The sequence below is a fragment of the Pyrus communis genome, chromosome 12 (genome assembly GCF_963583255.1).
Source record: "Pyrus communis chromosome 12, drPyrComm1.1, whole genome shotgun sequence".
NCBI classification, from domain to species: domain Eukaryota; kingdom Viridiplantae; phylum Streptophyta; class Magnoliopsida; order Rosales; family Rosaceae; genus Pyrus; species Pyrus communis.
This window is the reverse complement of record NC_084814.1, coordinates 25,269,370-25,296,917: the sequence shown is the minus strand read 5'-3', so window position 1 is coordinate 25,296,917 and position 27,548 is coordinate 25,269,370. Positions and strand designations below refer to the sequence as shown.

The following is a 27,548-nucleotide window of genomic DNA, read 5'->3' as shown; positions in this document are numbered from 1 at the left end:
CATGCAAGATTAGTGTGCTGCAATTCTGCTTGTATATGGATAAATTGCATCGTGATTACTCTTAGACCTAATGCAAAACTAAAACTACTCCAAGGTGTAATTATACCTCTGTAAACCATGCAGACAGACCACACTGCCATAACTTGGATTCATGTAAACGAGTAAATCAAAGATACGATCAAATATTTCTCAAATTGAATTGAAATCCCAAAGTCGAAAGAACGCAAAATGAGTCATGGGTCATTCTAAATTTGCACAACAACAACAAACTTAACTTAATGGACAAGGTGGTCATCTCTACCAATAAAGACAGTTAGTTACGCTAACCTCCTATTCGCTTTACAGACCCTTAATTTACCTCTTATGTGCTCTTCATTTTCTCTAACAGGTACACGACGACAGAGCAAGGCTTTCTTAACTTTGGAGCATTGGCGGCTGCTGAGCTTGAATATCTAATGGGGCGCTTATGTCCATGGTTGCAAGCCCTTCTAATTCTTGGATTGCGGCAACCGCACTGTCCGCGCTTTCAGGGTTTAAGTAAGGTTTTAGTGCACCAACAGCTTGCCCCACTTTGAATTGCTGCAAATACATAGAAATAGAATAAAGACCATTGCAAAGCTAAAAACGGAAAATGCAGCCGTATTTGGTGAAGAAAAAAATGGAAATTATTCAACTTACAAAGTACTCGAGCTTCCGCTTAAATTCTCCATTGGCAACCGATTTTGGGTCAGGTCCTTCAGTTGTTTCGGCTGATGCATTCTTTTTCCAAAAACAGACGAGAAAATAGAAATAATTCCAAGTAAGTAAGGCAGCAGGAGGAAAATAAGAAACGAAGAATAAAGAACTTTCCCTTTCCCAAAATCGCAAAAATTAAATATTTAACTTCTGGACTACAAAACAATACAAATACGGATTTAACCAATGGAAATTTCACTAAAGCACTTAAGTTATAAGCATCGATTACATTCGATTCGGTGAAATGAATCTTGTACTGTCCATTACCATGGACAGTCTTCCTTAACAACTTTCAATTCTTTCTACTTTACCATTTACTCCCTATGCATTTCGTTAATTTTTTTTTTTATATGTTCATTTTTTTGATAACCAAATACCGCCCCTTTCATTGCTATTTATATAACTCTGCAGCCTTTTCTCTTACCAAATTACAAAGTAGAAATCCACTAGCCAATACCAACGTTTTAAAGGCGAAGGTGAAGCCAAGGCGTTTCATGAATAGCCGGAAACTCAAAACTATTACAATACCTAATACATACATACATACATATATAATATAATACTTCGTAAAACAATCAAAGCAAGCATGCCAAGCAATCAAATATTTGACTATTATTATTATTTCTCTAATTTACATCATAAATTCTTAATAAATTAATAGAAACTAAGTTAGAAACATAAAATTAGGCTTTTTATATTGGACAAGGATTGTCTGCCCTCCCACTTCTGGTGCCCTCCTCTTTGTGTGGTCACGGTTAAGCCACGTTAACATTTTATATTACTATTCATTTTTTGTCTTATTATCTCTATAAAAAAAAACAATATAAAATATTGACGTGGCTTAACCGTGACCACACAAAACATGAGGGCACGGGAGGGCACTAGAAGTGGGAGGGCAGACAATCCTTGTCCTTTTATATTAGCAACCCACAAAATGTTGAATACACCCCACATTAAAATTTTGACCTAATTAGGTTAAAAAAAGATTAAAAAATTCCATATACACTCCAAATCACTTTGAACGTATTATTTATCTTCTTCAACTATCAAAACCCCTCCGACCCTCCATTGTTGAACAAAATCCTAACCAATGAAACTACAAATATGTTGATTGAGAAAAATTATTTCTGACAAATGAAACACGAAATTGATGTTTTGGAAGCTTCACATGAGGTAAGACTTCATATTATTTATTGTTTTAGTGATTTTGACAACATTGATAATTATTTAATCTTGCTTTTGATGCATTTTTCAAGCTTCTATATTCGTATTCATCTTTTAGGGATCATACGGATTACACGAAGAATAAACACCTAAACTACCACCAAATATTAAAAACAGACAACATGGATTTTAATGGTGGAATTGAAAACAACCCACATATGCTTTAAATCCCAGGCGGCATATTTTGTCAAACTTTTAGTCAGCATTAATTGTCCAAATTAAAAGCTTTATAAGATTTGAGAAATGTGGGGGTGTATAGAAAATATGATGTGCATATAGAAAATGTAAGGTGTATATTAAGAATGTGGGGTGTGAGGATATTATGGGAAAGTATGTGGGGTGTATTAAGATAATTTTTAATTGAAAAAGTAAATGTGGGGTGTATTTAGTATGTAGGGTTTATACAACAATTTGTGTGGTGTTAATATAATAAGCCTAAAATTAACATGAATTTTTAAAAACCCTGCCCAAAAAGACGTCGTTTTGGGTTTGGGCTTTTAAAAAAAAATAAAAATTATTCATACACCTAGGCTAGTCTAGAGTCCATTCCCGGTGGGCAGAGGCCTTTTCTTGATAGCCCCACCCAAAGAACTGCTTAGGCTAGTCTCAATGCTAGTTTTTTTTTTTTTTTTTTTAATTCTCTAGTACATAACCCCTATATTATTCCTACATATAAAAATAAACAAAGAAAAGTTGCATAATTTAATTTTCCTTTCCCTGAACACAATACAGATTAACATATATTTTTGGACTGGAAACAATACAGATTTGATTAATGGAAATTTCAGTAAAACAATTAAGGACAAACCCAGAGTACCATAACCCCTTTAATACTAAGAACTCGTTTGGATGTACTTTTAAAATTACTAAAAACACTTTTGGTGAAAATATTTTGAAAACAATCCTTAGAAAAATGCTGGTAAATCCTGGAAAAGAACTTAAGGGGCTTCTTGAAAGAAGCACATAACTCGTGCTTCTTGTAGAAAGCACTTAAAAGGACTTTTGCAATCCAAAAACATTTTATCTAGAAGCAGATTCATTCATTTTAAAAGCACATTCAAACAAGCCCTAAGTTATTATATGATTATCCATTCGGTGTTGCAGTTTTACTTAGTTCTAATGCAAGCTTAATATCTAGTTAGTTACTCAAAACAAAAGAAATTCACTATCAAACACACCGACCAACATTAACACTTACCTAATTTGCGACAACGCGGCATTAGAGATACAAAAGCCACAGCAATTCACAAGGTTGTTTACTAGAGAGATGCAGATAACAAGAGTATTACCTTCCTGGGCCTGCCCACGGGCCTTCCGCTCTTTTTTGAGGGCCGCTTTATTCCAGGCAGCCCAGGCGGCCGGCCGCGCTTACCGGGCACCATACCACCAACACGCACGGTAGCAGCAGAAGCAGCTTCTTCCTTCTTCTTTGAGGGTCGGCCTCTGCGCTTGGCCCCCGGTTGTGGTCGCTGTGGCGCCACCACATTGGGCACATTGCTCTGCTCAAATGCACCAATGATAGGCACATTGGTGGCATACGGAAAGAAGACGCTCTTCGGCTCAGCTTTCGAAGGCCTCCCGCGGCCCCTCTTCACAATTCCGTTGGGGCCTCCGACAGCCGACACGGACTTTGGCTTGGGAGGACGCCCAGCCTTCTTCTTGGGCAACCTGGTTCCCAGCGGACGACCCCGGCCCCTCTTACCAGACACCGGGCTGCCCACAGCTTGTCCAACTCCAGCACCCACAACCACCTTACGCGGCCGACCTGGGCGCCTCTTCTCCGACCCTGGCTCGTCGGCGAGTCCGAGAGCGACTAGCATGGGCTGGGAATTGGGCTCATCTGGGACGGGCTGGGAATTGGGCTGCTGGGGAATGGGAATGGGTTGTTGGTTGTGGGAAATGGGCTGCTGGGGAATGGGAATGGGTTGTTGGTGGTGGGAAATGGGCTGCTCGAGAATCGGAATGGGTTGCTGTAAGGTGGGCAGTTGGAGAATTGGAAAGGGCTGCTGCTGCTGCTGGGGAAAGGGAATGAATTGCTGGCTAATGGGTTGTTGGGAAATGGGATGGTCAGAAATAGGGTTGTTTTTGGGAGGGCGGCCGCGGCCTCTTGCAGGCCCAGGAGAGGGAATCGCCGCCGTGGAGGCAGCATCAGCAGCTGAAGTAGGAGGAGGAGGGGGAGGGGGAGCGGAACCCTCAGATCCAGGAAGCTTGTACGACTTTTTGACCATAACGAGGTGACCACTGTTCTTCAAGCGCTTGAGGTGGTGAGTCAACAAGGACGAATGAGTCGCCGGAAGCCCCGAGTAGCATCGCTCTATGTACTTCTCTATAGCCCTCTTGCTCGACCCGTCCTTCTCCCTTAACGCCGTTATCGCTCCGTATATCATCTGCACCCAAAACAAAAAACCAGATCAGAAAAAAGCTCGGAGCTTTAGCTCGAGTGGGAGGTGGGAGGTGGGAGGTGGGAGGTGGGGATGGGGTGTGTTTAGTAATTTACCTCGGCGTAAGGTGGGTGATTGGGAGCAGGGTTCGGAGCAGGAGTGGGGTTGGCAGCTACATGGGTAGTGGTGATAATGTTATTTTGAGCTTCAACGGTGGCAGGAGTGATGGTTGGGGCGGCGGAGACGGCGGTGATGAGCGGTGGGTAAAGATGCGGAGTTGGATATGGAGGTGGTGGTGGGTCCATGGATTTTGGTGTACGTTGGACTTGGGAATTGGGACTTGGGTCTTCGGAAGGAGGGAGAGAGAGAGGATAAGTGAAATTTTGGACAGTGGGGGAGAGAGAGAGAGTAGGAAGAAGATGATGGATGGCTGATGGGATCGGGAGCGTGGGGAGCCAGAAAGATGATGGCTGATCGGACGGCTTAGGATTGAGTTCTGTATTCTTTGCTTTAGGTTTATGATGCGGACCTTTTCCGTCTTTTTACCTTATTTCTTTTATTTTCTTCTTTTAGTCATAAAATATCTTGTAGATAAGTCATTACTTTTGCAGTTCAGTCCTTATCTTTCAAACTTATTTCTGTATAAGGACTCTTTGTGATCTTATACTGCGCTCCTACCTGCGTGAGAACTCTCGCCGGATCCTCTTTACTGAGGATCTCATAAATACTCAAATTACATATATTCATTATATATCGTGCGATCATAAATTATTATAAATTTTTTTATTTAAAATTGAATATAAACAAATACCTAATGAAAATTGGTTGTATAATGTATGATGAACGGATGTGATAGGAGGATTCCTGAAATTCTCACAAATAGGATCCGGCGAGGATCCTTACTCCTACCTCACCTCACCTTGTGTTTTGTAAATAACTTTTTAGCCAAAATGGAACTTGAAATTGACATAATTTCTCACTTTTGTTCCAAAGATTTGAAGTCAATAGAAGTAGTCATTAAGTTTGTCCACCATAAATCATTTTGGTCATTCCTTGACAATTTTCGTTAAATAAGGACTAAAATGAAAAAAAATCATCAATTTAATAAACAATGGGGCTAAAATGATTTGACAAAAATTGAGGGTACTTTTGTCATCGTATCCCTATTTAATGGAGATTTTTTACAGAATTACCAAAATGATTGATGATGGACAAACTCATGAACCACTTTTATCGATTTCAAATCTCATGGACCAAGGTAAGAAATTATGTCAATCTCATGAACAATTTTAGCTAAAAAGCTTTAGTAAATTGATCGAGTATGTTAGAAACTTACTTGCATATGGAAATCAATTATCATTTTGATAGTAGAGAAATTTTAAGGAGACTCTCTTCCAAAGTGAGACTTTTAATAAACTTTTTGTCATCCCATAGTTTGACATTAATTCTTATTCAAACTTTATAAAACATTGTGTAAAAAACATAAAGTGACATAGAGTATGTGGAAAGTCCCTCCCACTTTTGAAAGGGTTCCCGTAGCATAACTTAATGTTATGTAATAGAGCACAAGTAACTTATTTATCTGTTGAATAAGCTTTAGATGCAAGCTTTTTCTTTCACTAGCCGGCCAAGTGACTGGACGATCGGTGCACTCTACCTCAATTCACCATTTTGAACTTTGCATAGAAGTTTTTTTCGTACCAACTTTTTATGACTATAATGTTATTGAAGCACCCATAGGAGAATTTGGTGTTCTTCTTATCAGTGATGGAAGCAATGCCTCACCATCATAAAAGGAAAATTGAAAATTTAAGGCTAAATTTTGAACACTTAATAAAGTAGTTTTCATTTTTTTGAAAACTAGAAATAGTTACCAAACAATATTTCAGTTTTCAAACAAGTGAAATTTGAAGACTAAAATTAAAAACTAATGACGAAATGATTATCAAACAGCTCCAAAAGAGTACACACACTTAACCATTGCTCTAAAAGATGTTCGGCGCTAGTTGGACGGCGGGTTGGAACCTAACACCTATGATGATTAAGTTAATTTATTATTATTTCATATAAATAAGTGACTGTTTACATTTAGAAAAAAAAAAAACAACACTTATATTAGAAATAAAATAAAGATATAATACAGTAAAAACAAAAAAGCTCAATAAGCAAATTAACAAATTACAAATGTAACAACGGTTCCTGATTCTAATTCAGTGAGCAAATTAACAATCAAAAGCTTCGCATGATTTACAAAGGAAAAGAATAATTTGACAATAGTCAGTGGGCCTCGACTCTCATCTCATCCATCAAGATTTCCTCCAGATAAAGAACGAGTTCAGAGGTATGTGTGTAGAGTCTAAATCACATAATATTTACAAAGAATCATATTGCAAACATGGTGAGAGAGAGACGACGCAAAGGTAGAGTTGCGGAGCTTGTAGGATCAACTCATCAAGTCTGGGTTTGTAGGATCAAGGAGACAAAATGCAGCGCGAGCGAGAGCTTTTGGATTTGCACAGACACAGAGCGACAAGATTAGATGTTGCGCGTGAGCTTCTAGGTTTCCTTTAGGTAGGTTACATATTTTCCACCTTAACTTAATTAGTTAACTTAAATTTGGAACCGCCCAGTGCCGTCTAGACTGCTTACTGCTTAAACCGCCTAGTCTCTTTCCGGTTTTAATGACCGTTTTGTCCAAAATCCTTATGAAAACTACCGTCCAATCCCTAGGCAGCCGCTAGTCCATTCTTAGACCATTGCATGTAACACCCATATAATATCGAAAATTTCCCCATAAGATTATATCATACTTGATGTCTACTTATTTTTAAGAGCCTTTTTAGACAAAATGGTTCATGAGATTTGCATAACTCATTACTTTAGTCCTTGAGATTTGAAATTAATAGAAATGGTCATTAAAATTATCCACCATCAATCATTTTGGTCTGTCCGAGAAACATTATGTTAAATAAGGATTAAAATAACAAAAATACCCTTAGTTCAATAAACAACAAGTCAAAATGATTTGACAAAAATTGAGGGTATTTTTGTCATTTTATTCTTATTAAATGGAATTTTTTCACAAAATAACCAAAATGATTGATGGTAGACAATCTCGGGATCAATTCTATCGATTTCAAATCTCAGGGATCAAGGTGAGGAGTTATGAAAATCTCAGTGACCATTTTGGCTAAAAAGCTTTTTTAAGATAATGTTAGGAAGATTAAAATTTTAAATAAATGATGGATCATAATAGAAAATAAGAACATTAATAAATACTTAAATATAATATAATTATCAATATCTACATTTTTTGTTTATAAAATTTAATTTAAAAATTTGATCTCCTTACCTAATTATTGCATTTTTATGCTGATGGTATAATGGACACCAAATGCCCATCTCCCAAAATGCAGAACGTGGTAAAGTGCACGGCACGGTTGACATTGCCATCCCTCCCCATCTGTGCACCTAATCAAAACTCTCTCTCTGCACGGGGACCATCGGACACGAAAGAAAATCTCCGATAAAAGAGCGAGAAAATAGTGCGTGAGAGGAGAGAGAGAGAGCGGGCAATGCTGCAATTGTGTGGCTGAGAGGAGGAGAGAGAGAGAGAGAGAGAGCGGGCAGAGTATATGGGGAGTGGAGCTACTCTGGTGGAGGGTGTCCGTCGCTGGTTTCAACGTCGCTCGTCTTCTTCTTCTTCCACTTCCACTTCCGCAACTATTATTAATACTTCTAATCCAAATAATAATCATAACTACTCCGACAACAACAAAATTAATAAACTGGGCAATGATCACAATGGTGCCCACGTCTCCGATTTAAGCGCCCAACCGTCCGATTCTCATCAGCCGGAACAAAAACAAGGCCGGGAGAACCAGCACCATCTGCAGTTTGAGGTTGAGGACGACTTTGACATTTCAGGATTGAAGGTCATCAGAGTTCCTACAAGGGCCGACTTCAGAGCTGCTCACCCCATGGATTCACAGAAGAAGGTTCCTTTTTTTGTATTTTTACGATCTGGGTTTCTTTTGTTTTTGAATTTGTTCATCTGGGTGTTGATCTGATTTGGTTTTTCTTGCTTTGATTCTGCTTGGTTGAATGCGGGGTGTTTTGTTTGGAATTTATTGAATACCTCCAAAATTTTAGAGCTTCATGGTATAGGAGATAGAAAGAGATGGACTTTTGATACAACAATATTGGGGAGGGGGAATTCGGGTCCTTAGGGGTGTAAGATTGAATGCTTTAAACCAACTCGGCGAATGTGGCTGTACTGTGTGAATTCGTTAAAAAGCATTTTCTGGATCGAACGAATTACAATGTTCATGTTGTTTCCTTACTCCTCTATGCTTGTTTATAGATAATCACGTATATTTTGATCACTAATAATGGTTGTTGATCTTTAATGCAGGGCAATCTAGAAACAGAATTCTTCACCGAGTATGGAGAGGGAAGTCGATACCAGGTTCAGGAAGTCATTGGGAAAGGAAGTTATGGTGTCGTGGGTTCTGCAATTGACACGCACACTGGAGAAAAGGTTGCAATCAAGAAAATTAATGATGTTTTCGAGCATGTTTCGGATGCTACAAGGATCCTGAGAGAAATTAAGCTCCTTCGCTTGCTTCGTCATCCTGATATTGTTGAAATAAAGCACATTATGCTTCCTCCTTCACGACGAGAGTTCAGAGATATTTATGTTGTTTTTGAGTTGATGGAATCTGACCTTCACCAAGTTATTAAGGCAAATGATGATCTTACTCCTGAACATTATCAATTTTTCTTGTACCAGCTTCTCCGTGGCCTAAAGTATACTCATACAGGTTTGTATTTTTCAGTAACTTCTTTTGGCTTTTGCCGTAGTAACGATAATTAATAATTAAATTTCCTCTGTATCTTGTAGCAAATGTATTTCATCGAGATTTAAAGCCAAAAAACATTCTTGCTAATGCTGACTGCAAATTAAAGATATGTGACTTTGGCCTTGCTCGTGTATCTTTCAATGATGCCCCGTCTGCTATTTTTTGGACAGTAAGTTGTTCAGTTGTGCCAATCATGGCATGTCACCACGCAACTCCTAAAATCTCTACTTTTGTGGTTGCTAATTAGAAGTCGTTGATTTCTTTAATTTATAAGTTGCAAACACTAGGCCTATAAACAATACTGCTTGTGGACTAAGCTTCTTACTTGTGTGAAGGATTATGTTGCAACTCGATGGTACCGTGCTCCCGAGCTGTGCGGTTCATTTTTCTCAAAGGTAAGCTACGCTTCATTTCTAAGATCTTATATTGTATATATGTATCTATTGGAGGATAAGATGATTCTTTATTTTCGACTGTAGATTTATTGTCTATCACCATAATTTTGGCAGTACACTCCTGCAATTGATATTTGGAGCATAGGATGCATATTTGCGGAAATACTCACTGGCAAACCGCTGTTTCCTGGTAAAAATGTGGTGCACCAATTGGATCTCATGACCGATTTGCTTGGCACACCTTCTGCAGAATCTATTGCAAGGGTCAGTTATTTTATTCTAATAACTACTACTCTGTCATCAAAAGACGCAGTAATTATTTCTCGTGCTAGCCAAATAAAAAAAATAAAACTTTTAGCAGGCTGCCACTGAACTTCTCAGTTTACTTTGTTCTTACAATTCTTGTAGTAAACCATCCATATTCTTGCATGTAACTGCCAAATTCTTATTTATCCCATCAAATAATTACTTTTTCATGTCCCTGGCAGATTCGGAATGAAAAAGCAAGAAGGTACCTGAGTAGCATGCGGAAAAAACAACCAGTTCCTTTCACACATAAGTTCCCTGGTGTTGATCCCTTGGCTCTTCGCTTACTGGAGCAGCTCCTTGCCTTTGATCCAAAGGATCGTCTGACAGCTGAAGAGGTAAGGTTAAGTAATTTGAGTACATGCAACATTTGTGATGTATACTGCATACCATGATGCATCCTTCAAAACTGATTGGGATCACAGTGCCTCATAAATCCCTAATGCTTACGCTTGTAGGCATTAGCTGATCCTTACTTTCATGGTTTGGCAAATGTTGACCGTGAGCCGTCCACCCAACCCATTTCAAAACTTGAGTTTGAGTTTGAACGAAGGAAGTTGACAAAAGATGATGTTAGAGAGTTAATCTATAGGGAGGTATGGACTTAAAGGTTAATACATGTTTGATTTCTAGCATTGTGGTTTCTTCTGCTTCACTATTGCTATAACAAATATTGTGTTGAAACAGATTTTGGAGTATCATCCACAGATGCTGCAGGAGTATCTCCGAGGTGGAGATCAGACCAGCTTTATGTATCCTAGGTGAGGAGGCTATTGGTTCCCGGAAGTAATGAATCATTTTGTTGATTATTCAATCAGTTGAGCCTCATTGCATGGGGAAGGGTTTACTGGGAACGGACGGGCCACTCCCTGTTATGTGTTCCGGCCAATGGGCTGAAACAAAAAACAAAACCCTTGAGTTTATCTAGATATAGATAATAGTAGTTTTTCATTCACCACTTCGCTTTATAAGTCTCCATTCTGAATTTTTGGTTCTTGGAGTTATTAACCTTGTATCATCGCCTTATGTCATTCTAGTGGTGTTGATCGATTTAAGCGGCAGTTTGCACATTTCGAGGAGAACTATGGTAAAGGTGAAAGGGGTACCCCTCCACTGCAAAGGCAACATGCTTCCTTGCCCAGGTATGTTTTTGGATAAGCATTTAGGGATTAAGTTTGATTTAGATGTCTTGAGGAACAAATCAAATCGCTTCTAGCTTCTACCTTATTAGTTCATCTTAATTACTGTGACATCTTATTCCTTAGAGAGCGGGTTTGTGGACCCAAGGTTGAGAATGCTGGCCACGACAATGATTTGGAAAGGACTGCTGCTTCTGTTGCCTCAACTCTTGAGAGTCCTCCAGGGTCGGAGCAACCTGATGGCACCGTAAATGCTGATGGACAGAATGGACCTAGCAAGACAGTCTACACACCAGTAACCAGTCGTAGCCTATTGAAGAGTGCTAGCATTAGTGCTTCCAAGTGTATAGGTGTAAAACCGAAAGAAGATTTGGAGGTAAGTAGCATCATTTCATATGTACCTCACTTCCTCCTGTTTGATCATGGCTCAGGCATCTTGCATACAATTTGGTGATAGATCTCTGTTACACTTAAAAAAGGTCGCTACTTGTCTGAAAATCAAAGTGTCTCAAAAAACTTGAGTGAGCAATCATACTTTACATGATATTCGAAATTCCATGCGTTTTGGAAGTTCAAGTAACTAAGCATAATTAACAGATATATAAAACTAAGTTTCGAATTGTGATAAAAACGTTAGTAATGGTATTTTGTTGGTTTTCTCTTTATACTTCTTGTTTAAATCAATCCATTCCGGGCTACTAATATATGATGGTCGAAGCTGATGCAAAATGATGGATCCGTTGTGTAAAATGCTTATATGGATGCTTACATTCTTTTTCCCACAGGAGGAAGCAATTGCGGAGATCAACGACGAGTCAGTTGATGGTTTGACCCAAAAGGTTCAAGCTCTTCGCGCCTGAGCTTCTTCATCGATCTGTGTTAGAAAAAAAAAACAGGTGCAACTTTGTGGTCCGCCTCCTTTCCCCGTATTTAGTAGAAAGGGTGCTCTGTAACAATCAACATTCGAAACCGAATATATATATGTTATTTTCAGTTAGAAGCTAACACCATTTAGGAGGACTTGTCGATTTATTTTTCCTTCATTGTGTAACCACAATACATAGCAAATTGCTCTGCTGTAAGTCGCGGGTGGTTCTGAGAGTTCAGGGGCCTGTGTGGAATTTAAAATGAGGCCATTTCATGGACAAGACTTTTTTATTTTATTTTATTATTATTATTATTATTATTATTTATTTTTCCCGTTGTTTAATGATTGTGTGATATGTAATAGAAACAAAATTGATGGAAATATAGCGTATGTTATTATTAGTTTTTCAATTTTTGACACGAGCAATATTCTACGCCAAGACTAATCTAAATTACGGGTGGGAGAATTCAAACACGGATTCACGGCTAAATTACGGGTGGGAGAATTCAAACACGGGTTCACAGATGAACACATCCGCTCTACCACCTCATTATGCATTAACAGAGAGAATCGAACTCATTATCCTTTTTTTTTTCTTTTTTCTTTTTTATACAAACGATGTTGGCAGAGGGGGAATCGAACTCGGGACCTCGTCCAAGGTTTGAATGCTCTTTAACCAATTCACCCCTCCACCTCGGCTTCACTTGTAACATGGCAAAATTATCAAGCCGCTTCCAACTAATCATTTCAAATGTTCATCACTGGGATGTATTTCTCCTCGATTGAACTTTCGCTTGCCACTCCGATTTCTCATCACTTCACTGAGCTGTAGACTAACAAGTTTTCTCTTGCGCACACTGTAAATACAGCACCAATGGTGGGAGCAGGGATGATCTGACGGACTTTTTCAAAGAACGGAGAGTAATTGCAATAGAATCCTCAACTTTCTTCATCACAATGAAGTCATCGATTCTCACCAGTAATCCCCGCATGAACAATTACCTCCGGTGAAGTGGTGGAAGCGGTGGGAATCCCTTAGGATTATTGTCCTTCCCACAATCTTGGATATGTACTTGATGGCATTATGGCAGTCTTCACAAACTCGCAAGTTCTTTATCACGCGGACTGGCCTCCCAGCTGGAATTGAAAGAATCCCAAATGCCACCGCTAATTTCTCGCTGTGATGCTTCAGCATATGCTCTTTCTCTTCCTCTTCCACATCGTGCAAAACCAGCTTTGTAGACGAAACATACCCCTCCCGCTTCATTTCCAAATCCAACTCTTCTAAGAAGGCATATATCTTGTCCTTGTCAGGGTGTATAGTGTCCCCAACTGAAAATGTATGAGTCTTGTTTTGGACTTCAACCCAGCTATATCCAGGTACTTTCCTGACACCTTTATCCCTCATCTTCAATCTCATCTTATTAACATCGCCCCATCTGCCTGAAGCTGCATATAAATTCGAGAGAAGAACATACATTCCTGCATTTTCAGGCTCCATCTCGAAAATTATCCGAGCAGCCTTTTCACCTAACTTGGTATTGCCATGAATCCGGCTTGCACCAAGCAGAGCTCCCCACATTGCAGCATCCGGTTCAAAAGACATATCTCTCATCAAATTCTGTGCTTCCTCCAAGCGCCCTGCTCTACCTAAAAGGTCAATCATGCAGGTATAGTGTTTTGAATTTGCTGTTATGCCATAATCCTGATTCATTGAATAAAAATATTTGGTGCCCCTGTCTACCAGACCAGTATGACTACAAGCAGACAACACGCCAACCTGAAATGGAATCAAAAGAAAAATAAACCATTAGACGACGTTGAGGAGTTCAAATCAATAAGGTCAATGAATTAACAATTACCATTGTTACATCATCTGGTTTGATACCCGCCGCCTTCATTGAGTCAAAAACTGTAAGAGCCTTTAAGCCAAATCCATGCCTTGCATAGCCATAGATCATCGTGTTCCATGAGACAACATCCTTTTCAGCTATTCCTTGGAAAACGTCATATGCTTCCTCAATGCTTCCACATTTACAGTACATTACAAGTAGTGCATTCCCCACATAGCACCCAGTTTCGTATCCTGCTTTTGTCATACGTCCGTGCAACTGCTTTCCCAACTCCAAAGCTGCAATTTCAGCACAGGTGCTCAAAGCACAGGTAAACGAAGACCTAGTCAACCTTTCCCCGTCTCTTTTCATCTCTACAAAGAGTTGCAAAGCCTCTTCACTATAACCATTTTGAGCATAACCAGCAATAATAGCCGCCCAAGAGATGGAATCGCGCCGAGGCATGCTATCAAAGATTTCCTTGGCACGAACAATATCACCACTCTGAGCATAGCCAGTTAAAATGGTATTCCATGAACTGGCATTCCTAGAAGGCATTGCTTCAAACAATTTCGTTGCCATGTCCATTCTCTTGCATTGTACATAACCTGCAATCATTGCATTCCACGAAACCGAATTCTTTTCTGGCATTTCATCAAAGATACTTCTTGCTTCATCCAACATTCCATTCTGCACATAACCCGAAAGCATTGATGTCCATGCAAACACATCCCGAATTGGACACTCCTCAAACAATCTCCTAGCTTCTGACATTTGCTCATTCTGCGCATATCCCGTGATCATGGTATTCCAGGAAACTTCATCCCTCACAGGCATCTGGTCAAAAAGCTGCCTAGCATTAACCAATCTCTTTTGTTTTACAAATCCACCCATCAAACAATTCCAAGAAACTGCTTCCCAATCTGCTTTCGACTCAAACAACCTACGAGCATCTTCTACCCTTCCATTCTGCACATACGCTGCAAGCAACCCATTCCACGAAATCTCATTCTTATCCGGCATCCCTTGAAAAATCGTCCTCGCCTCATCAACATACCCGTTCTGGGCATAACCCGACAACATAGCATTCCACGAAACAACATCCTTCTCGGGCATTCGTTCAAACAAGGCACGAGCGGCACCAAGATCCCTGTTCCTCACATACCCACTAAGCATCACATTCCAAGAAACCAGGTCTCTCTCAGGCATTTTCTCAAATATGTCCTTTGCAAGATCAAACTTGCCATTTGCTAGGTACCCAGATACCATAGCGTTATAAGACACGGGACTCCGCCGGGGCATGGCGTTGAAGACAAGCAGAGCGGCTTCGCATCGGCCGTTGCGCATGTGGGTGGTGATGTCCATGTTCGATTTCACAATTTCGGAGTCGGAGGAGTTGGATAACTTGTTCATGGATCTGCGTTTCTGGGTTAGTGTTTTCTTCGATGGGATTGGATTTTGAGAAGTGGGATTTCCTGTTCGGTCCTTGATGTTGATGGGTTGCTGGGATTTGAATGACCGGGAGCAGAAGTTGTCGCTGCCGCTGTGCAACGGTCTGAAACGGTAACTCCCGCGCATTGTCTCCCTTCAAAATTTGCTTCTCCTCGGCATGCAAAACGTAAAAAATGGAGTTTTATTGCCTACGAATTGAGTAATTTAGAATTTTGGCCCTCCTTTTTAATTATCTAGTTAGTTGGTTCAGCTTTTAAGGGATTTGGATCCTATCCGGAACCTTTTGTGAGGATCTCTCATATCCTATTTGTTTATCTTACAATATGCAGTCATAAATCATTATGAAATTTTTTTATATTTAAAATTAAACATTAACCGCACGATGAACGGATAAGATGTGAGAGAATTCGAAGAGGATCCTCATCCGCTTTTATGGGCTTGTTTGGTGGACGGGACTGGATAAGAGAAATCCAATTAAATTGAACACAAGTCTTGTGTTTGTCAGAATTAAGCGCATCACGAATCAGATTTGAATCTCAAAGCTAAATCTAAATTCAAAATAAGTGAGATTTAGAAACACAACTTAGATATGAGTTTCCAAGCTAGTACAAGCCAGCTCAACCAATACCCAAATCCCATTCAAACCAATCCAAACCAGCCTACCAAACTTACCCTAAGTTCTACTTGTCCTTTACATGGCATCTAAGTTATAAGTTGTTAGCATATGTCACAAAACCATGGATTTTAACCTTGATAAAAATGGGATTCAATTGAAAGAGAGATTTTAGAGTATGATGTCACATAGCGGAATAAAACAACTCTCTTACATGCGTGAGATCAACATGAATCGGATCTACAGATCTCCTTTTTTTGTGAGATTAATTGAACAACAGATGTGATCATGTTGCTTGACGACGATTTATCTAATTGAAGAAACTATCATACTATTTTAAGCTAAAACTTCACTTAATTAGCTTAAACATGCCTAGTAGACCTAATTAAAAGTTTTTTGAAATTGGGACCTACAGCTTCACATTACGTAGTGGAAAATTTGAGTGGAATGTCTAGTTGATGAGGACTCACATGGCAAAGCTTTTGGCTTTAGGTTTGAGGGTTGACATATATTTATAAATGTAAAGAATTTGTAGTTTCCTTATCCTGACTACAAAGCTTGATTGCATAATATTCCTCGTGTTAGTAATACAATCCAGTTGCTTTAAAGTCAAAGTCGGTCAACTACTTCATAGATTTTTAATAACTCGAAATGTCTATTATCTTTTAGCCAATTATCATATTTGGTAATTATTATTATTATTTTAATATTATGAATCCAAGAACGCTAATATACTTGGTTTTGCATCAAGTTTTCTGTTAGTTTCAAGTACTTTATTTCTTAAGTCTCTTTCTAAGTCTTTCTGGATCATTCTCTACTTCTATTGCCTTGAGCCTCTGTCTCATAATAGAAGGTGCGATTATGAGACAAGCAGCTTAGGGCAAAAGAGTAAAGGAAGACCTATAAAGACTTGAAAGAGAATTCTAAGAAAAGACTTGGAGTATTTAGAGCTAACAAAAAACTTGCAAAATCGAGCACAATGATATTTTAGAATTCATACAGCTGATCACACTCAGTAAGATAAGTCTTTATTGTTTTTGTATTATTATTATTTATTAGTACTACACTACGTGGTGCTTCTACAAAGGAAGAAGCTGACTTCATATCGCGACTTACACGATCAACTTACAGAAAAACTTGTAAACAAACGCAGTTTGCCAATCTTGACCAAGAAAAGAAGTTGATGCACGTCTCAGTAATGCATGGCAGTATATGCAGAAAATCAGAAATACAAATACACTTAAAGAAAATGCGAAATGATTTAGGTTTAGGGTTTACCCTACTGTATAGAAGCATCTTATAACATGTTAGATTCTTCCAAGGGACCGTGTGAAAATTGGCAATTTGTTGGCCTAATTACATTAAACTATGTTCGTATAGCTTCTGAAAGATGTATGGGATTGAAAAGGACAGAAAATTAACTAGTACAAGATGCTTATCTCAAGTTCTTCCAGGACCTGGCTTTTAGTGTTTTTGATCAACTAGTGCCTGGCTTTTAGTAGGCTATGGTTCTAGCAGCGGATTCGCGTGAGGACAAGTGAAGGATATCTCCCCTACCGCCCTTGTTGCTACCATATTCATCTCAAGTTCTCTCCACTTTGTTTAGTATGGTCGTAGCTACTCACCCTCTTTGCTATACATGTGTTCCATACTTTTTTACGAACGATTATAGTTGATTTGGGGGCAACCTATTTGATAAACGTTTGTTGTGAGGGTTAAGGTACGCCAAGAATGGGCACTGTGGAGTGAATTTGGAATGTTGGGCAAGAAGAGAAAAAAGTGATGCGGATTTAAGCTACATCTTGCCACAAAGAAAAAAAACTTCTGGATTCACCATTAGATGTTTCAAACATAATAAATAATTGTATATACAAAAATTTATAAAAAAAGGAAAAACATATCACATGATGAGAAGAATACTAAATAAAAGATAATACCACCGATTACAAGCCAAATTTTCTCCATAAGTAGCCTCAATATAGTGGCATCAATTACTAATATACAAATTTGCAAAACTCAACCAACCCCCACCTACATCATATCTACAGCATCATTTGGCATCTTTTTACTTATTTATTTATTATTTTCTTTTGGTATGATTCCTTTAGCACCGTCCTCATCAAATGGTTGGTGTTTGTCCTCCATATCTCCATCCTCACCATTTCTATTGGAGGAAAAAAATAATTTAAGTTAGCTAGCTAGCTAGCTCACCTTTAGTTGGTGAAGGGACTAAGAAACAAAAGAATTATACTTTTATACATATGTATGAGGCTTTTCATTTAAAATGGTGCACTAGGCTAGGATAATTCCTTATTTTTGTCTTTGAAATTTAAAATCGATAAACATGGTGTAACATCTTATATCGTCCAGGGGAGTGGATCATGTAAGCCTTCTATGTATATTCTCATCTCTACCTAGCACGAGACCTTTTGAGAGCTCACTGGTTTCGGGTTTCGTAGGAACTCCAAAGTTAAGCGAGTAGTGCGCGAGAGCAATCCCATGATGGGTAACCCACTGGGAAGTTCTCGTGTGAGCTCCCAGAAACAAAACCGTGAAGGCGTGGTCGGGGCCCAAAACGGACAATATCGTGCTACAGTGGAGTCAAGCCGGGGATGTGGTGGGGGCCCGGGCCGGGATATGACAATTTGGTGTCAGAGCCAATCCTTGGCTTGAAGTGTGCCAACGAGGACGTTGGGCCCCTAAGGGGGCTGGATTGTAACATCTCACATCGTCCAGGGGAGTGGATCTTGTAAGCCTTATATATGTATATTCTCATCTTTACCTAGCACGAGGCCTTTTGGGAGCTCTGGTTTCGGGTTTCGTAGGAATTCCGAAGTTAAGCGAGGAGCGCACGAGAGCAATCTCATGATAGGTGACCCACTGGGAAGTTCTCGTGTGAGTTCTCATAAACAAAACCGCGAGGGTGTGGTCGGAGCCCAAAGTGGACAATATCATGCTACGGTGGAGTCGAGCTTGGGATGTGGTGGGGGGCCGGGCCGAGATGTGACATATGGTCACTAAGTTTGTCTACCATAAATCATTTTGGTCATTTCGTGAAAAATCTGCATTAAATAAGGACCAAAATGACACCTTCAATTTTTTGCCAAATCATTTTAGTTTTTTTGTTTTGTTTTTTGAGTTGAGCTATTTGTCATTTTGATCCTTATATAACAGATTTTTTTATGAAATGACCAAAATGATTGACAATTGACAAACTCAGAGACCACTTCGATGAATTTCAAATTACAAAAATGTATATTCTATAATCTTCATGCTGCAATCTTTGCCACATGCCTGCAAATTGCAATGGTCTAACTAAACAAGTCACACCTTTGAACTAATTGAAACTACAACGAATCTGTGCTGTTTTGCGATATGCAAAAAGATACTACTGGTTTAGTCCAAGCTTCCTTGTCTTCAATCATAGCTTCTACACCAACCCACCCATCTTTTTTGGGACCCAAATTTCTACCCATTAAGAACCAAATGATGAAGGAAATGACAATACGGTGGATAACAAAATGACAAATAAAACAAAAAAGTAATATAATTATCTTTAGGCTTTTTTAGCCAAAATAATTTATGAGATTGGCAAAACTCCTCAATTTGATCATTGAGATTTGAAATTGATGGAAGTGATCCTTGAATTTGTCCACCATCAATCATTTTGGTCATTATGTGAAAATCTTCATTAGACAAGGGTAAAATGACAAAAACACCCTAAGTTTTTCTCAAATCATTTTGGCTCATTGTTTTTTAAATTGAGGGTATTTTTTGTTATTTTGGTCCTTGTATAACATAATTTTTCACGAAAGAATCAAAATAATTGATGGTGGACGAACTCAGATGCTACTTCTATTGATTTCAAAGCTCAAGGACCAAGGTGAAGAGTTATGCAAATCTCAAGAACCATTTTGGTTAAAAACCTTATCTTTATAAAGGTTTAGTCGGCTCTTAGTTCTTAATCTACAAGGGTTTGGCCAAATAATTAGTGGCAAAAAATCCCAATAATTAATATTTAATTATCTTTATAAAGGTTTGAACAAATAGTTATGAACTGCATTATTAGCAGCCAAGGGTTCAAACAAATTTCCACCTTTTCAAAAACTCAATTTGACATGTTCAGTGTCTCGACCCCTCCTCACCTACTCATCTAGCGTCACCAAAATATTTCTTTACTTAAATTTATTAGCATAAAGAACTTTTTCTTCAATTTTAGCATGTATATAAAGGGGTAGTTTGCAGTGAAGTTTTGGTAAAACTCAACTGGTGCATGCAATATACGTTATACAGAAAGAGTAAGTCTTGAGCCCGCTCTCAGGTTTTAGTTATGGAGAGTTTGAGCCAGCATTATAGTGTATTAATGCTCATGCTAATCATACTTAACGGGGCTTTACCGTCTTGTTTCTCGCAAACAACACGACGCTTTGAGTTTAATGTAAGCTGGAGTCCGCTTTTATTTTAGTGAAGTAATTTTTGCACTCCCTTTTCTCCCATGCACTCATCTCTTTTTCTAGCCTTTGAACTGGGTGCAAAAGAAGAAAAATGAGAGTGAAAATCACTGTTCTATCTTCGGTAATGTGATTACCAAAAGAAAGTAGGAAATTGAAAGCTTGATTTATTTGCTTTTTGGTTCTTTTTTTTTTTTTTTTTTTTCAGGTTGAGTGGAAGAATGTAACTCGTTTGTGCAGCACAAAGCCACTTCTAACAGTGAATGGAGAGTTTCCAGGGCCAACCATTGCTGTCTATGAAGGTGATCATGTTGAGATTAAGGTCACTAACCGCGTTGCCGAAAACACCACCATCCATTGGTGGGTTTAACTAAACTTAGATTAATCACACCGACTTTGATTCTGTTAAGATACGAATTAAGTTGTTGGTTTATTACTATGGGTGCAGGCATGGTGTGAAGCAACTAAGAACAGGATGGGCAGACGGCCCAGCTTATATCACACAATGTCCTATAAGAGGGGGCAAGACCTACACATACAAGTTCACTGTGGAATACCAAAGAGGCACTCTCTGGTGGCATGCTCATTATGCCTGGCAACGAGCTACCGTTTATGGTGCCCTTGTCATCCATCCGCGCATGCCTTTTCCATTTTCCGCTCCAATTCAAGAAGAATTCCCCATCATTTTTGGTAATTATACGAAAAAAAGTACAGGAGGACTATTATTTTTTGTTCCATGTTTTCTAGAGAGTTCATAATTTCTGATCTTGAATTGCTCACGTGTTTTGCTATGTTGCAGGTGAATGGTGGAGTTCAGATGTAGGTAAAGTGGAAGCTGAAATGAAGACTGGAGCTGGACCTAATAGTTCAGATGCTTATACCATCAACGGGTTGCCAGGACCACTCTATCCTTGCTCCAACAAAGGTATATATCCAAAACTTAAGGGTCCGTCTAGGATTGTTCCTGTAAAGGCTAAAAGTGGTTTCTCGAAAGCTTTCAAGTGTTTTTCCATGAAGCACTTTGATTTTTAATTAAAATTCGAACGTGTAGCTTTTATGTGCAGAAGTACTTCCTACATAATCAGTCTTGAGCGGCCTAATTTTCAACCAATTTTTTTCTCTTTTCTACAAAGAATTTACACGATCTTTGTTGTACTTATGCAGCTGATACCTTCATCAAAACTGTGGAACATGGAAAAACCTACTTGCTTAGAATTATCAATGCAGCACTCAACGATGAGCTTTTCTTTGCTGTGGCTAATCACACACTAACTGTCGTGGAGATTGATGCCGTGTACACCAAACCATTCACAACCTCAGCGATCATGGTAGGTCCTGGCCAAACCACCAACGTTTTGCTCACTGCAAATCAAGTCCCTGACTCCTCGGGTGCCTTTTTGATGGCGGCCTGGCCTTACCTCACCTCTGTTTTCCCTTTCGACAATTCCACCACAGCCGGTTTCTTGCGTTACAAGAACACAAAGGGTGACAAAACTAAGTATCCCCCGAAAGCGCCGAGTACTTTTGCGCTGGAAAAATACAACCTCCCTAAAATGGAAGACACGAAGTTTGTCACTAAATTTAATTACAAGCTCAGAAGCCTAGCCTCACCCAAGTATCCGTGCAACGTGCCTAAAACCGTCGACAAGCATGTTGTAATAGTTATAAGCCTAAATCTCCAAGATTGTCCAGCCAACAAAACCTGCAAGGGTTATGCTGGCAAGAGATTTGCAGCTTCTATGAACAACCAGTCCTTCATTCGTCCAGCCTTGTCGATTTTAGAATCACATTACAAGAAGCTCAAAGGCGCCAAGTACTCCACCGATTTCCCAGAGAAGCCTTTGAAGCCGTTTGATTACACTGGTGTGGATCCAGTTTCGGAGAACGTGAACCCGAAATTTGGTACTAAGATTATGGAAGTGGAGCACGGAACAAACTTAGAAATTGTGCTACAAGGTACAAGTTTTCTTAACACTGAGAACCATCCAATTCATGTGCATGGACACAACTTTTTTATTGTCGGTATGGGGTTTGGAAACTTCAACGCTACCAAGGATCCGGCAAAGTACAACCTCGTTGACCCTCCAGAGAGAAACACGGTGGCAGTTCCGACCGGAGGATGGGCGGCGATTCGATTCAAGGCCGACAATCCGGGAGTTTGGTTCATTCATTGTCACCTTGAAGAGCATACTTCTTGGGGTCTTGCCTCGGGGTTTATTGTGAAAAATGGTCCTAAACCGTCTCAGTGTGTGCTTCCTCCCCCTGATGATCTTCCGTCATGCTGAGTTTTTCTCATAGACGACTCGAATTAGTATTTGTTGTTAAACAATGGCTTTGAACTTTTCTTTTTTTATGAACATATATACCTGATATACCTGATATAATATATAGGCTTTGTACTTTTGAGTATCAAGGACCGCACTAGGGAGTTTTCTGTGTGATAGAAGTATTTTCATCGGGAATGTATGAAAAGTAGTAAAACTACTTTTTTTTCTTTTGAAGCTCTCCATCCTTTCAATCTCGTCTTTTGGAGAACTTATCCGGTATGTGAAATGACACACCCAATCCCCATGTTTAGTAGGCACCGAAGTTGAGATGTGTTGACCATCATCCAAACGGGTGACGTAACATGAAAAGTGTGAAGGCATAACTAAAGTTGACAGCTTATAACTAATTCATATGAACTAGAATTTTAGAGTTATCAGTTGTCGACTTTAGTTATAGTTTCACGATTATCATGGCTAGTCACATATTTGGGTGATGGCGAGCACGCTTCAATTTAGATGCGTACTTGACATCTAGATTGGAGTGTGTAGGACAAATCGTGAGATAGACATAATACTCCAATTCCGTCCTAGGCTGAGATTTCTATGTATATCTCATGTGAGGAGTAAGATAGGCAAGTTTTTATGTATTTCTTTTACTCTAAGAAAATATAAATAATAAGTACTGCCAAATGGTTACAAAAACTGAAATAATTACAAGACGATAAAGTGAAACTATTGTTACATTGAATAAGACTATTGTTAAAGAAGGTTCGTGGACCAATCTGTCGAAACTACTATAGTAAATTCCATATTTCATAAACTTTCAACAACCTTTAATCCCTCTCTTTAAAAACACTTTTGTTTCAATGATGATAATAGCGATAGTAATAGTAATTTAATTTCTAAATAACAAGAAATGCTAAGGAGATTCGTCCGACTTTTCATGACATTTTTATTACTTTATATTTTTTGTACAATATTTTATAAATTAATACGAAAATTAACATTAAATTATAATTTTGAAGAGAATTTATGAAAAATCTTACTTTAGAAATAATCCTCTAAACATTTTTCTAACAATATATCATACAAGATCAAATTGGAACAAAAATAAAAAAGAAAGAGAGATGGCTGAGAAGCATATTTGCTTTCACAAACAAAAGTGAGAGCCACGCAGCTTTTTCTCTTTGGAACTACTGCCAGCTTTAGAGTGGAACGCGTGCAGCTAATACAGAAAACAATATAAAAATTTGGCAAATGCTTTATGGAAATTTCACTAGGGTTGCTTGGAAATGCTACTCTGACATGTGAGATAAATGTAAACTGAGGTCAGAATGATAATTTTACGATTTTGTAAGAAGTGATGACTTACAAAAGATGACATGGTCAAATAATTCGATCGAAATTTTTCTCCATTAGAAAACATGAATTACAGCGAGGAGGTTTCGCTTGGAAATCTTAAGTTTGACTGAGAGAAGTCTTTTATTCACTTTCTGCAAGGCAACATAAACTCTGCTTTGTGTGATGCCTTAGGTTACGTTGAGATTCTTTTTGGATTTCTGTGTTCGGAGCTTAAGAATTCGGAGATGGATTGTTGAAGAAAAAGAAAGAGGGATTTGAATTCTTAGGTTGTGTGAGGTGGTTAAGTGGAATGAGTAATAAGAACCGTATAATTTAAAGTGAGTGGTAAAAATTTCCGAATCCATTGACTCCAGACACAAAAATTCGGAGAGGATCTCAATTCCCTTTGGTCACTTATAAGTTTATAAGTCAAAATGGACATTAAACTAAGGACTAGGTGTTTTGGCAAAAGATAAGAGAATTGCCTAGGTGGCTTCGATGTTCTCACTTCTAAAAGACCAAAAAATCGTTACCTTCGTCTTTCCAATGTTGTAAATGTTGTCAATGCTAATAACAAATTGTTAGTGGCAACTCAGTTGATAAATTAGTTAAGGAGGAAAAGGAATAAAATATAAAGTTGCACACAAACATAGACAAAATCTCTTAAAAAATCCGTGAATTTGCTAAATTGTTTACAATGGAGCTATTTAGCCTGAGTTATTTAAGTATGCGTGATTTGTTGGTGGATTTGGGAAACCCCACACTCATATGGTTGCTTGACTTCCTGTAACGTTCTCTACATATTCTCACACAAGTGTAGTATATGCAAGAGAATTTGTGATATTGTCGAGTATAAACACATGGTTACAAGGTAAATTCTTTAAGTTTGTCAATGCAGAAGTTGCGGTATCCCCAAGTGTATATACACGATTTCAAAGAAATACTTTGAGTCTATTAATTCAGAAATTTAAAAACTCGATTGTATAAACTTTTACAAAGCAAATTCTCCATATTCTATCTCAAGAGCATAATAAGAAGCATGGTTAGTGTAAAGTTTTTCGAAACAAACATGTATCCCACTGGAAATACCCTAATACACAGACATGTATGCCTTATGTGAAACAAACTTAACTTCCTTATGAATCATTTGTTCATGATACTATTACTAATCTCTACCAACTTTATCTACATTTTATAGAGACATATAGCACTTATATTGACAATACTAAAGGTTAGATCTACAAAAACATAACCACTATAAAGTGACTCAGTGATTGAAAATGAATTTTAAGTATATATTTTATACAACATGTCTTAGATTCGATTCTTGATGCTAGTAAATCGCACGATGATGATCAGTGAGAGGTTAAAATACCTCTGTAAATCTTTCTGGCCTCTAAAAAAATGAACTATCGTAACGATATCACCAGCCGATCCTTTTTAATTAAAAAATAATAATAATAATAACGCTGAGCCAAAGGTAGCAATCTAGTAAACAGCCAAACCATTCCGAACCCCACACCATTTTCTTTTCTTTCCTTTTCTTTCATCTCCTCCAACACACCCACCACTACCTCCATCCACTTTAATTCTTCCACCCTCCTCCTCAAGTGCTTTGTTCAGTCTGTTGTTGATTGATTGTACCAAATAAAAAAAAAAAACCCAGAAACCAAAAGTACAAACAAACCCAAATGTCCTTCACCTTCTTCTTCCTTTACATTCTCTTCCCTGCCTTCCCGGGTCTACCCAACCCGGACCCGGCTCCCATCCAGTCATTCTACCCGGCCCGAAATCCATCCCCACCCGCTACAATCCCTGCATTCCCAGAACAATCCGACTTAGCCGGGTGCCCGCTGGACCTCCCCAATGAGCTCTTCCACGGCATAAAGTCTGCCTGCTCCGCCACCAAAGGTGACTCCTCTGACCACCTACAGCGAAGCAGGTGCTGCCCTGCGCTCGCGGCGTGGCTCTACTCTGCCTACTCTGCCACCGCTCTGGGCAGAGTAGGCAGGGTGAGCTCAGCAGTAGCGGGTCAGCCTTATGATCTGCCACTGCTGCCAGACGACTCGGAAACTTGCGTTGAGGACTTGGGACAGGCGCTGAAAACAAGAGGAATTGATCTGATCAAGCCGAATGAAACCTGTGATGTTGTGTATTGCTATTGCGGGATAAGATTGCACCCCTTGAGCTGTCCCGAGGCGTTTTGGGAGAACGAAAGGGGGAAGCTTGTTGGGGGTGCGAAGGTGAAGAAGTTGGAGAGAGATTGCTTGAGCGGCGGCAATAATGGGTTTCCGGGTCTTGGCGGCTGCTCCAAATGCTTGCACAGTCTCTACAATGTAAGTACATTTCTTTTGGAACTGTAAAGTTTCAGTCTTTGTTTGATTTACCGTAGCTGGTTGGCCTGCATTTTTTGTTTTTATTTCCAAAAAAATGAAGAAGAAGAATAATTGATTAGGGTTCCTTCTGGTTCTTCTCCCTAAAGCTCCATTATTGAGAATTGGGAAAGTGTTTTCTTCTTTAGATTACCCTCTAGAAACAGTGCTAGACGCGCCATTACAGCGAGTGTAATACATGCAGTCGATATAGAAAGAGAAGATTGTCTGGGTATCGGATTAGGCTCATTTCGATTTCACCTCAAACTATCATCAGGGCCAACAATCTCACATTTATATTAATATATGGTGATATTAAATTAAACGGATCTTAACATATACTCATTAACAACTCAATAAGTTGATTTTCCACCTCTAGGTTGTATTTACGTAACCATAGATTACTGTGTGACACATATACAAAACTAAAGCATCAAAATAATTATAAAAAAATTCTACACATGTCAAATTGTAATTTGTCAATAATATCGACATAATGAGTCTATTTGCTACAAGAATAGGGTTATTTGAGAGTGTTTCCTGGCCTACCTTTATTTATTAGGAAAACTAATGAAACTGATTTGAAAACTTTGAGTTTTAATTAAAATGACAAAAAGTTGTTGTAAATAAATAGTTTCAGGAGTGACTTTTTAAAGTAAAATATCATTTTCGTTAAAAGTGAACAGTACAGTAAGTGTTTCGTTAAAACTCTTTTATTTATTTCGGATTTTTCTTGGTTTGGATTGAGAATAGTTAGTTAGGTGCTTAATGTGTAACAGTATTTGTACGGTAGCATGAATTTGATTTTGATGTTGCACCTACCAGTTAGTAAATTTATTTTGTATCAGCTTAACAAGAAGAAAGCTTCCAATTCAAGCAAATTAGGGGACAGGACCACCAAAATGCACAACAAAGACTGTCAGTTGATGGGTCTCACTTGGCTCCTTGCCAAGAATCGGACGGCTTACATCCACACGGTGACATCCGTCTTCCGGGCTTTCATGGTAAGCGCCGACGGGTCTGATCCTCGGTCGTGCACGCTCAACAGCGATGGAATGCCTCTTGCCGTCGATTCTTCTCAAATTTCTGAGCAGTCCTCATCCAACATCCTTGCAGCTTCCGTCTTTTTCTACATTGTAATGTCACTTTCTTTGTTGTTTATGTTGCAGCTTACCCTATCCTCCATCCAAAACTAGCCAAGGGATTCACAAAATTTATGAACCATGGCGGATGGGATTTGTGTATTTTTTTTTATTTTAAATGTACTATGTAATTGTTCTACATTTTATGACATGTCCAATTGCCCCATG

General features: G+C 38.8%; 5 protein-coding genes across 5 annotated transcripts; 3 read left to right on the top strand and 2 right to left on the bottom strand.

The window, feature by feature from the left end:
* Positions 1-173: 173 nt before the first annotated feature.
* On the bottom strand, positions 174-4,809 carry LOC137710820 (proline-rich protein LAS17-like). The gene is made up of 4 exons (XM_068449956.1): positions 4,457-4,809; positions 3,249-4,346; positions 679-759; positions 174-579 (listed from the first exon to the last, which is right to left on the bottom strand). The coding sequence occupies exons 1-4, from the start codon at positions 4,643-4,645 to the stop codon at positions 415-417; spliced, it is 1,533 nt and encodes a 510-aa protein (XP_068306057.1). The 5' UTR covers positions 4,646-4,809; the 3' UTR covers positions 174-414.
* Positions 4,810-7,743: 2,934 nt separating this feature from the next.
* On the top strand, positions 7,744-12,281 carry LOC137710435 (mitogen-activated protein kinase 9-like). The gene is made up of 11 exons (XM_068449453.1): positions 7,744-8,338; positions 8,755-9,163; positions 9,244-9,371; positions 9,538-9,597; positions 9,712-9,861; positions 10,086-10,241; positions 10,362-10,499; positions 10,591-10,664; positions 10,941-11,045; positions 11,169-11,418; positions 11,828-12,281. Exons 1-11 carry the CDS (start codon positions 7,976-7,978, stop codon positions 11,900-11,902), a joined length of 1,908 nt encoding a protein of 635 aa, XP_068305554.1. The 5' UTR covers positions 7,744-7,975; the 3' UTR covers positions 11,903-12,281.
* Positions 12,282-12,402: 121 nt separating this feature from the next.
* On the bottom strand, positions 12,403-15,410 carry LOC137711649 (pentatricopeptide repeat-containing protein At4g02750). The gene is made up of 2 exons (XM_068450903.1): positions 13,773-15,410; positions 12,403-13,690 (listed from the first exon to the last, which is right to left on the bottom strand). The coding sequence occupies exons 1-2, from the start codon at positions 15,318-15,320 to the stop codon at positions 12,884-12,886; spliced, it is 2,355 nt and encodes a 784-aa protein (XP_068307004.1). The 5' UTR covers positions 15,321-15,410; the 3' UTR covers positions 12,403-12,883.
* Positions 15,411-20,137: 4,727 nt separating this feature from the next.
* Positions 20,138-22,569, top strand: LOC137709812 (laccase-1-like). Its single transcript, XM_068448799.1, has 5 exons — positions 20,138-20,245; positions 20,467-20,618; positions 20,707-20,948; positions 21,058-21,183; positions 21,423-22,569. The coding sequence occupies exons 1-5, from the start codon at positions 20,138-20,140 to the stop codon at positions 22,541-22,543; spliced, it is 1,749 nt and encodes a 582-aa protein (XP_068304900.1). The 3' UTR covers positions 22,544-22,569.
* Positions 22,570-25,488: 2,919 nt separating this feature from the next.
* LOC137711432 (uncharacterized GPI-anchored protein At4g28100) lies at positions 25,489-27,548 on the top strand. Its single transcript, XM_068450675.1, has 2 exons — positions 25,489-26,202; positions 27,087-27,548. Exons 1-2 carry the CDS (start codon positions 25,558-25,560, stop codon positions 27,432-27,434), a joined length of 993 nt encoding a protein of 330 aa, XP_068306776.1. The 5' UTR covers positions 25,489-25,557; the 3' UTR covers positions 27,435-27,548.

Excerpts from the sequence above, each read along its gene's own strand:
- LOC137711649 (XM_068450903.1), bottom strand. The coding sequence starts at position 15,320 with ATGCGCGGGAGTTACCGTTTCAGACCGTTGCACAGCGGCAGCGACAAC. Across the intron at positions 13,691-13,772 it reads AACCAGATGATGTAACAATG|GTTGGCGTGTTGTCTGCTTG; the intron begins GTAATTGTTAAT and ends ATTCCATTTCAG.
- LOC137709812 (XM_068448799.1), top strand. The coding sequence starts at position 20,138 with ATGGAGAGTTTGAGCCAGCATTATAGTGTATTAATGCTCATGCTAATC. Across the intron at positions 20,619-20,706 it reads GAAAACACCACCATCCATTG|GCATGGTGTGAAGCAACTAA; the intron begins GTGGGTTTAACT and ends CTATGGGTGCAG. Across the intron at positions 20,949-21,057 it reads AGAATTCCCCATCATTTTTG|GTGAATGGTGGAGTTCAGAT; the intron begins GTAATTATACGA and ends GCTATGTTGCAG.
- LOC137710435 (XM_068449453.1), top strand. The coding sequence starts at position 7,976 with ATGGGGAGTGGAGCTACTCTGGTGGAGGGTGTCCGTCGCTGGTTTCAA. Across the intron at positions 9,372-9,537 it reads CGTCTGCTATTTTTTGGACA|GATTATGTTGCAACTCGATG; the intron begins GTAAGTTGTTCA and ends ACTTGTGTGAAG. Across the intron at positions 10,665-10,940 it reads ACCAGCTTTATGTATCCTAG|TGGTGTTGATCGATTTAAGC; the intron begins GTGAGGAGGCTA and ends ATGTCATTCTAG.
- LOC137711432 (XM_068450675.1), top strand. The coding sequence starts at position 25,558 with ATGTCCTTCACCTTCTTCTTCCTTTACATTCTCTTCCCTGCCTTCCCG. Across the intron at positions 26,203-27,086 it reads GCTTGCACAGTCTCTACAAT|CTTAACAAGAAGAAAGCTTC; the intron begins GTAAGTACATTT and ends ATTTTGTATCAG.
- LOC137710820 (XM_068449956.1), bottom strand. The coding sequence starts at position 4,645 with ATGGACCCACCACCACCTCCATATCCAACTCCGCATCTTTACCCACCG. Across the intron at positions 4,347-4,456 it reads ATCACCCACCTTACGCCGAG|ATGATATACGGAGCGATAAC; the intron begins GTAAATTACTAA and ends TTTTGGGTGCAG. Across the intron at positions 760-3,248 it reads CCGTGGGCAGGCCCAGGAAG|AATGCATCAGCCGAAACAAC; the intron begins GTAATACTCTTG and ends TTTTGGAAAAAG.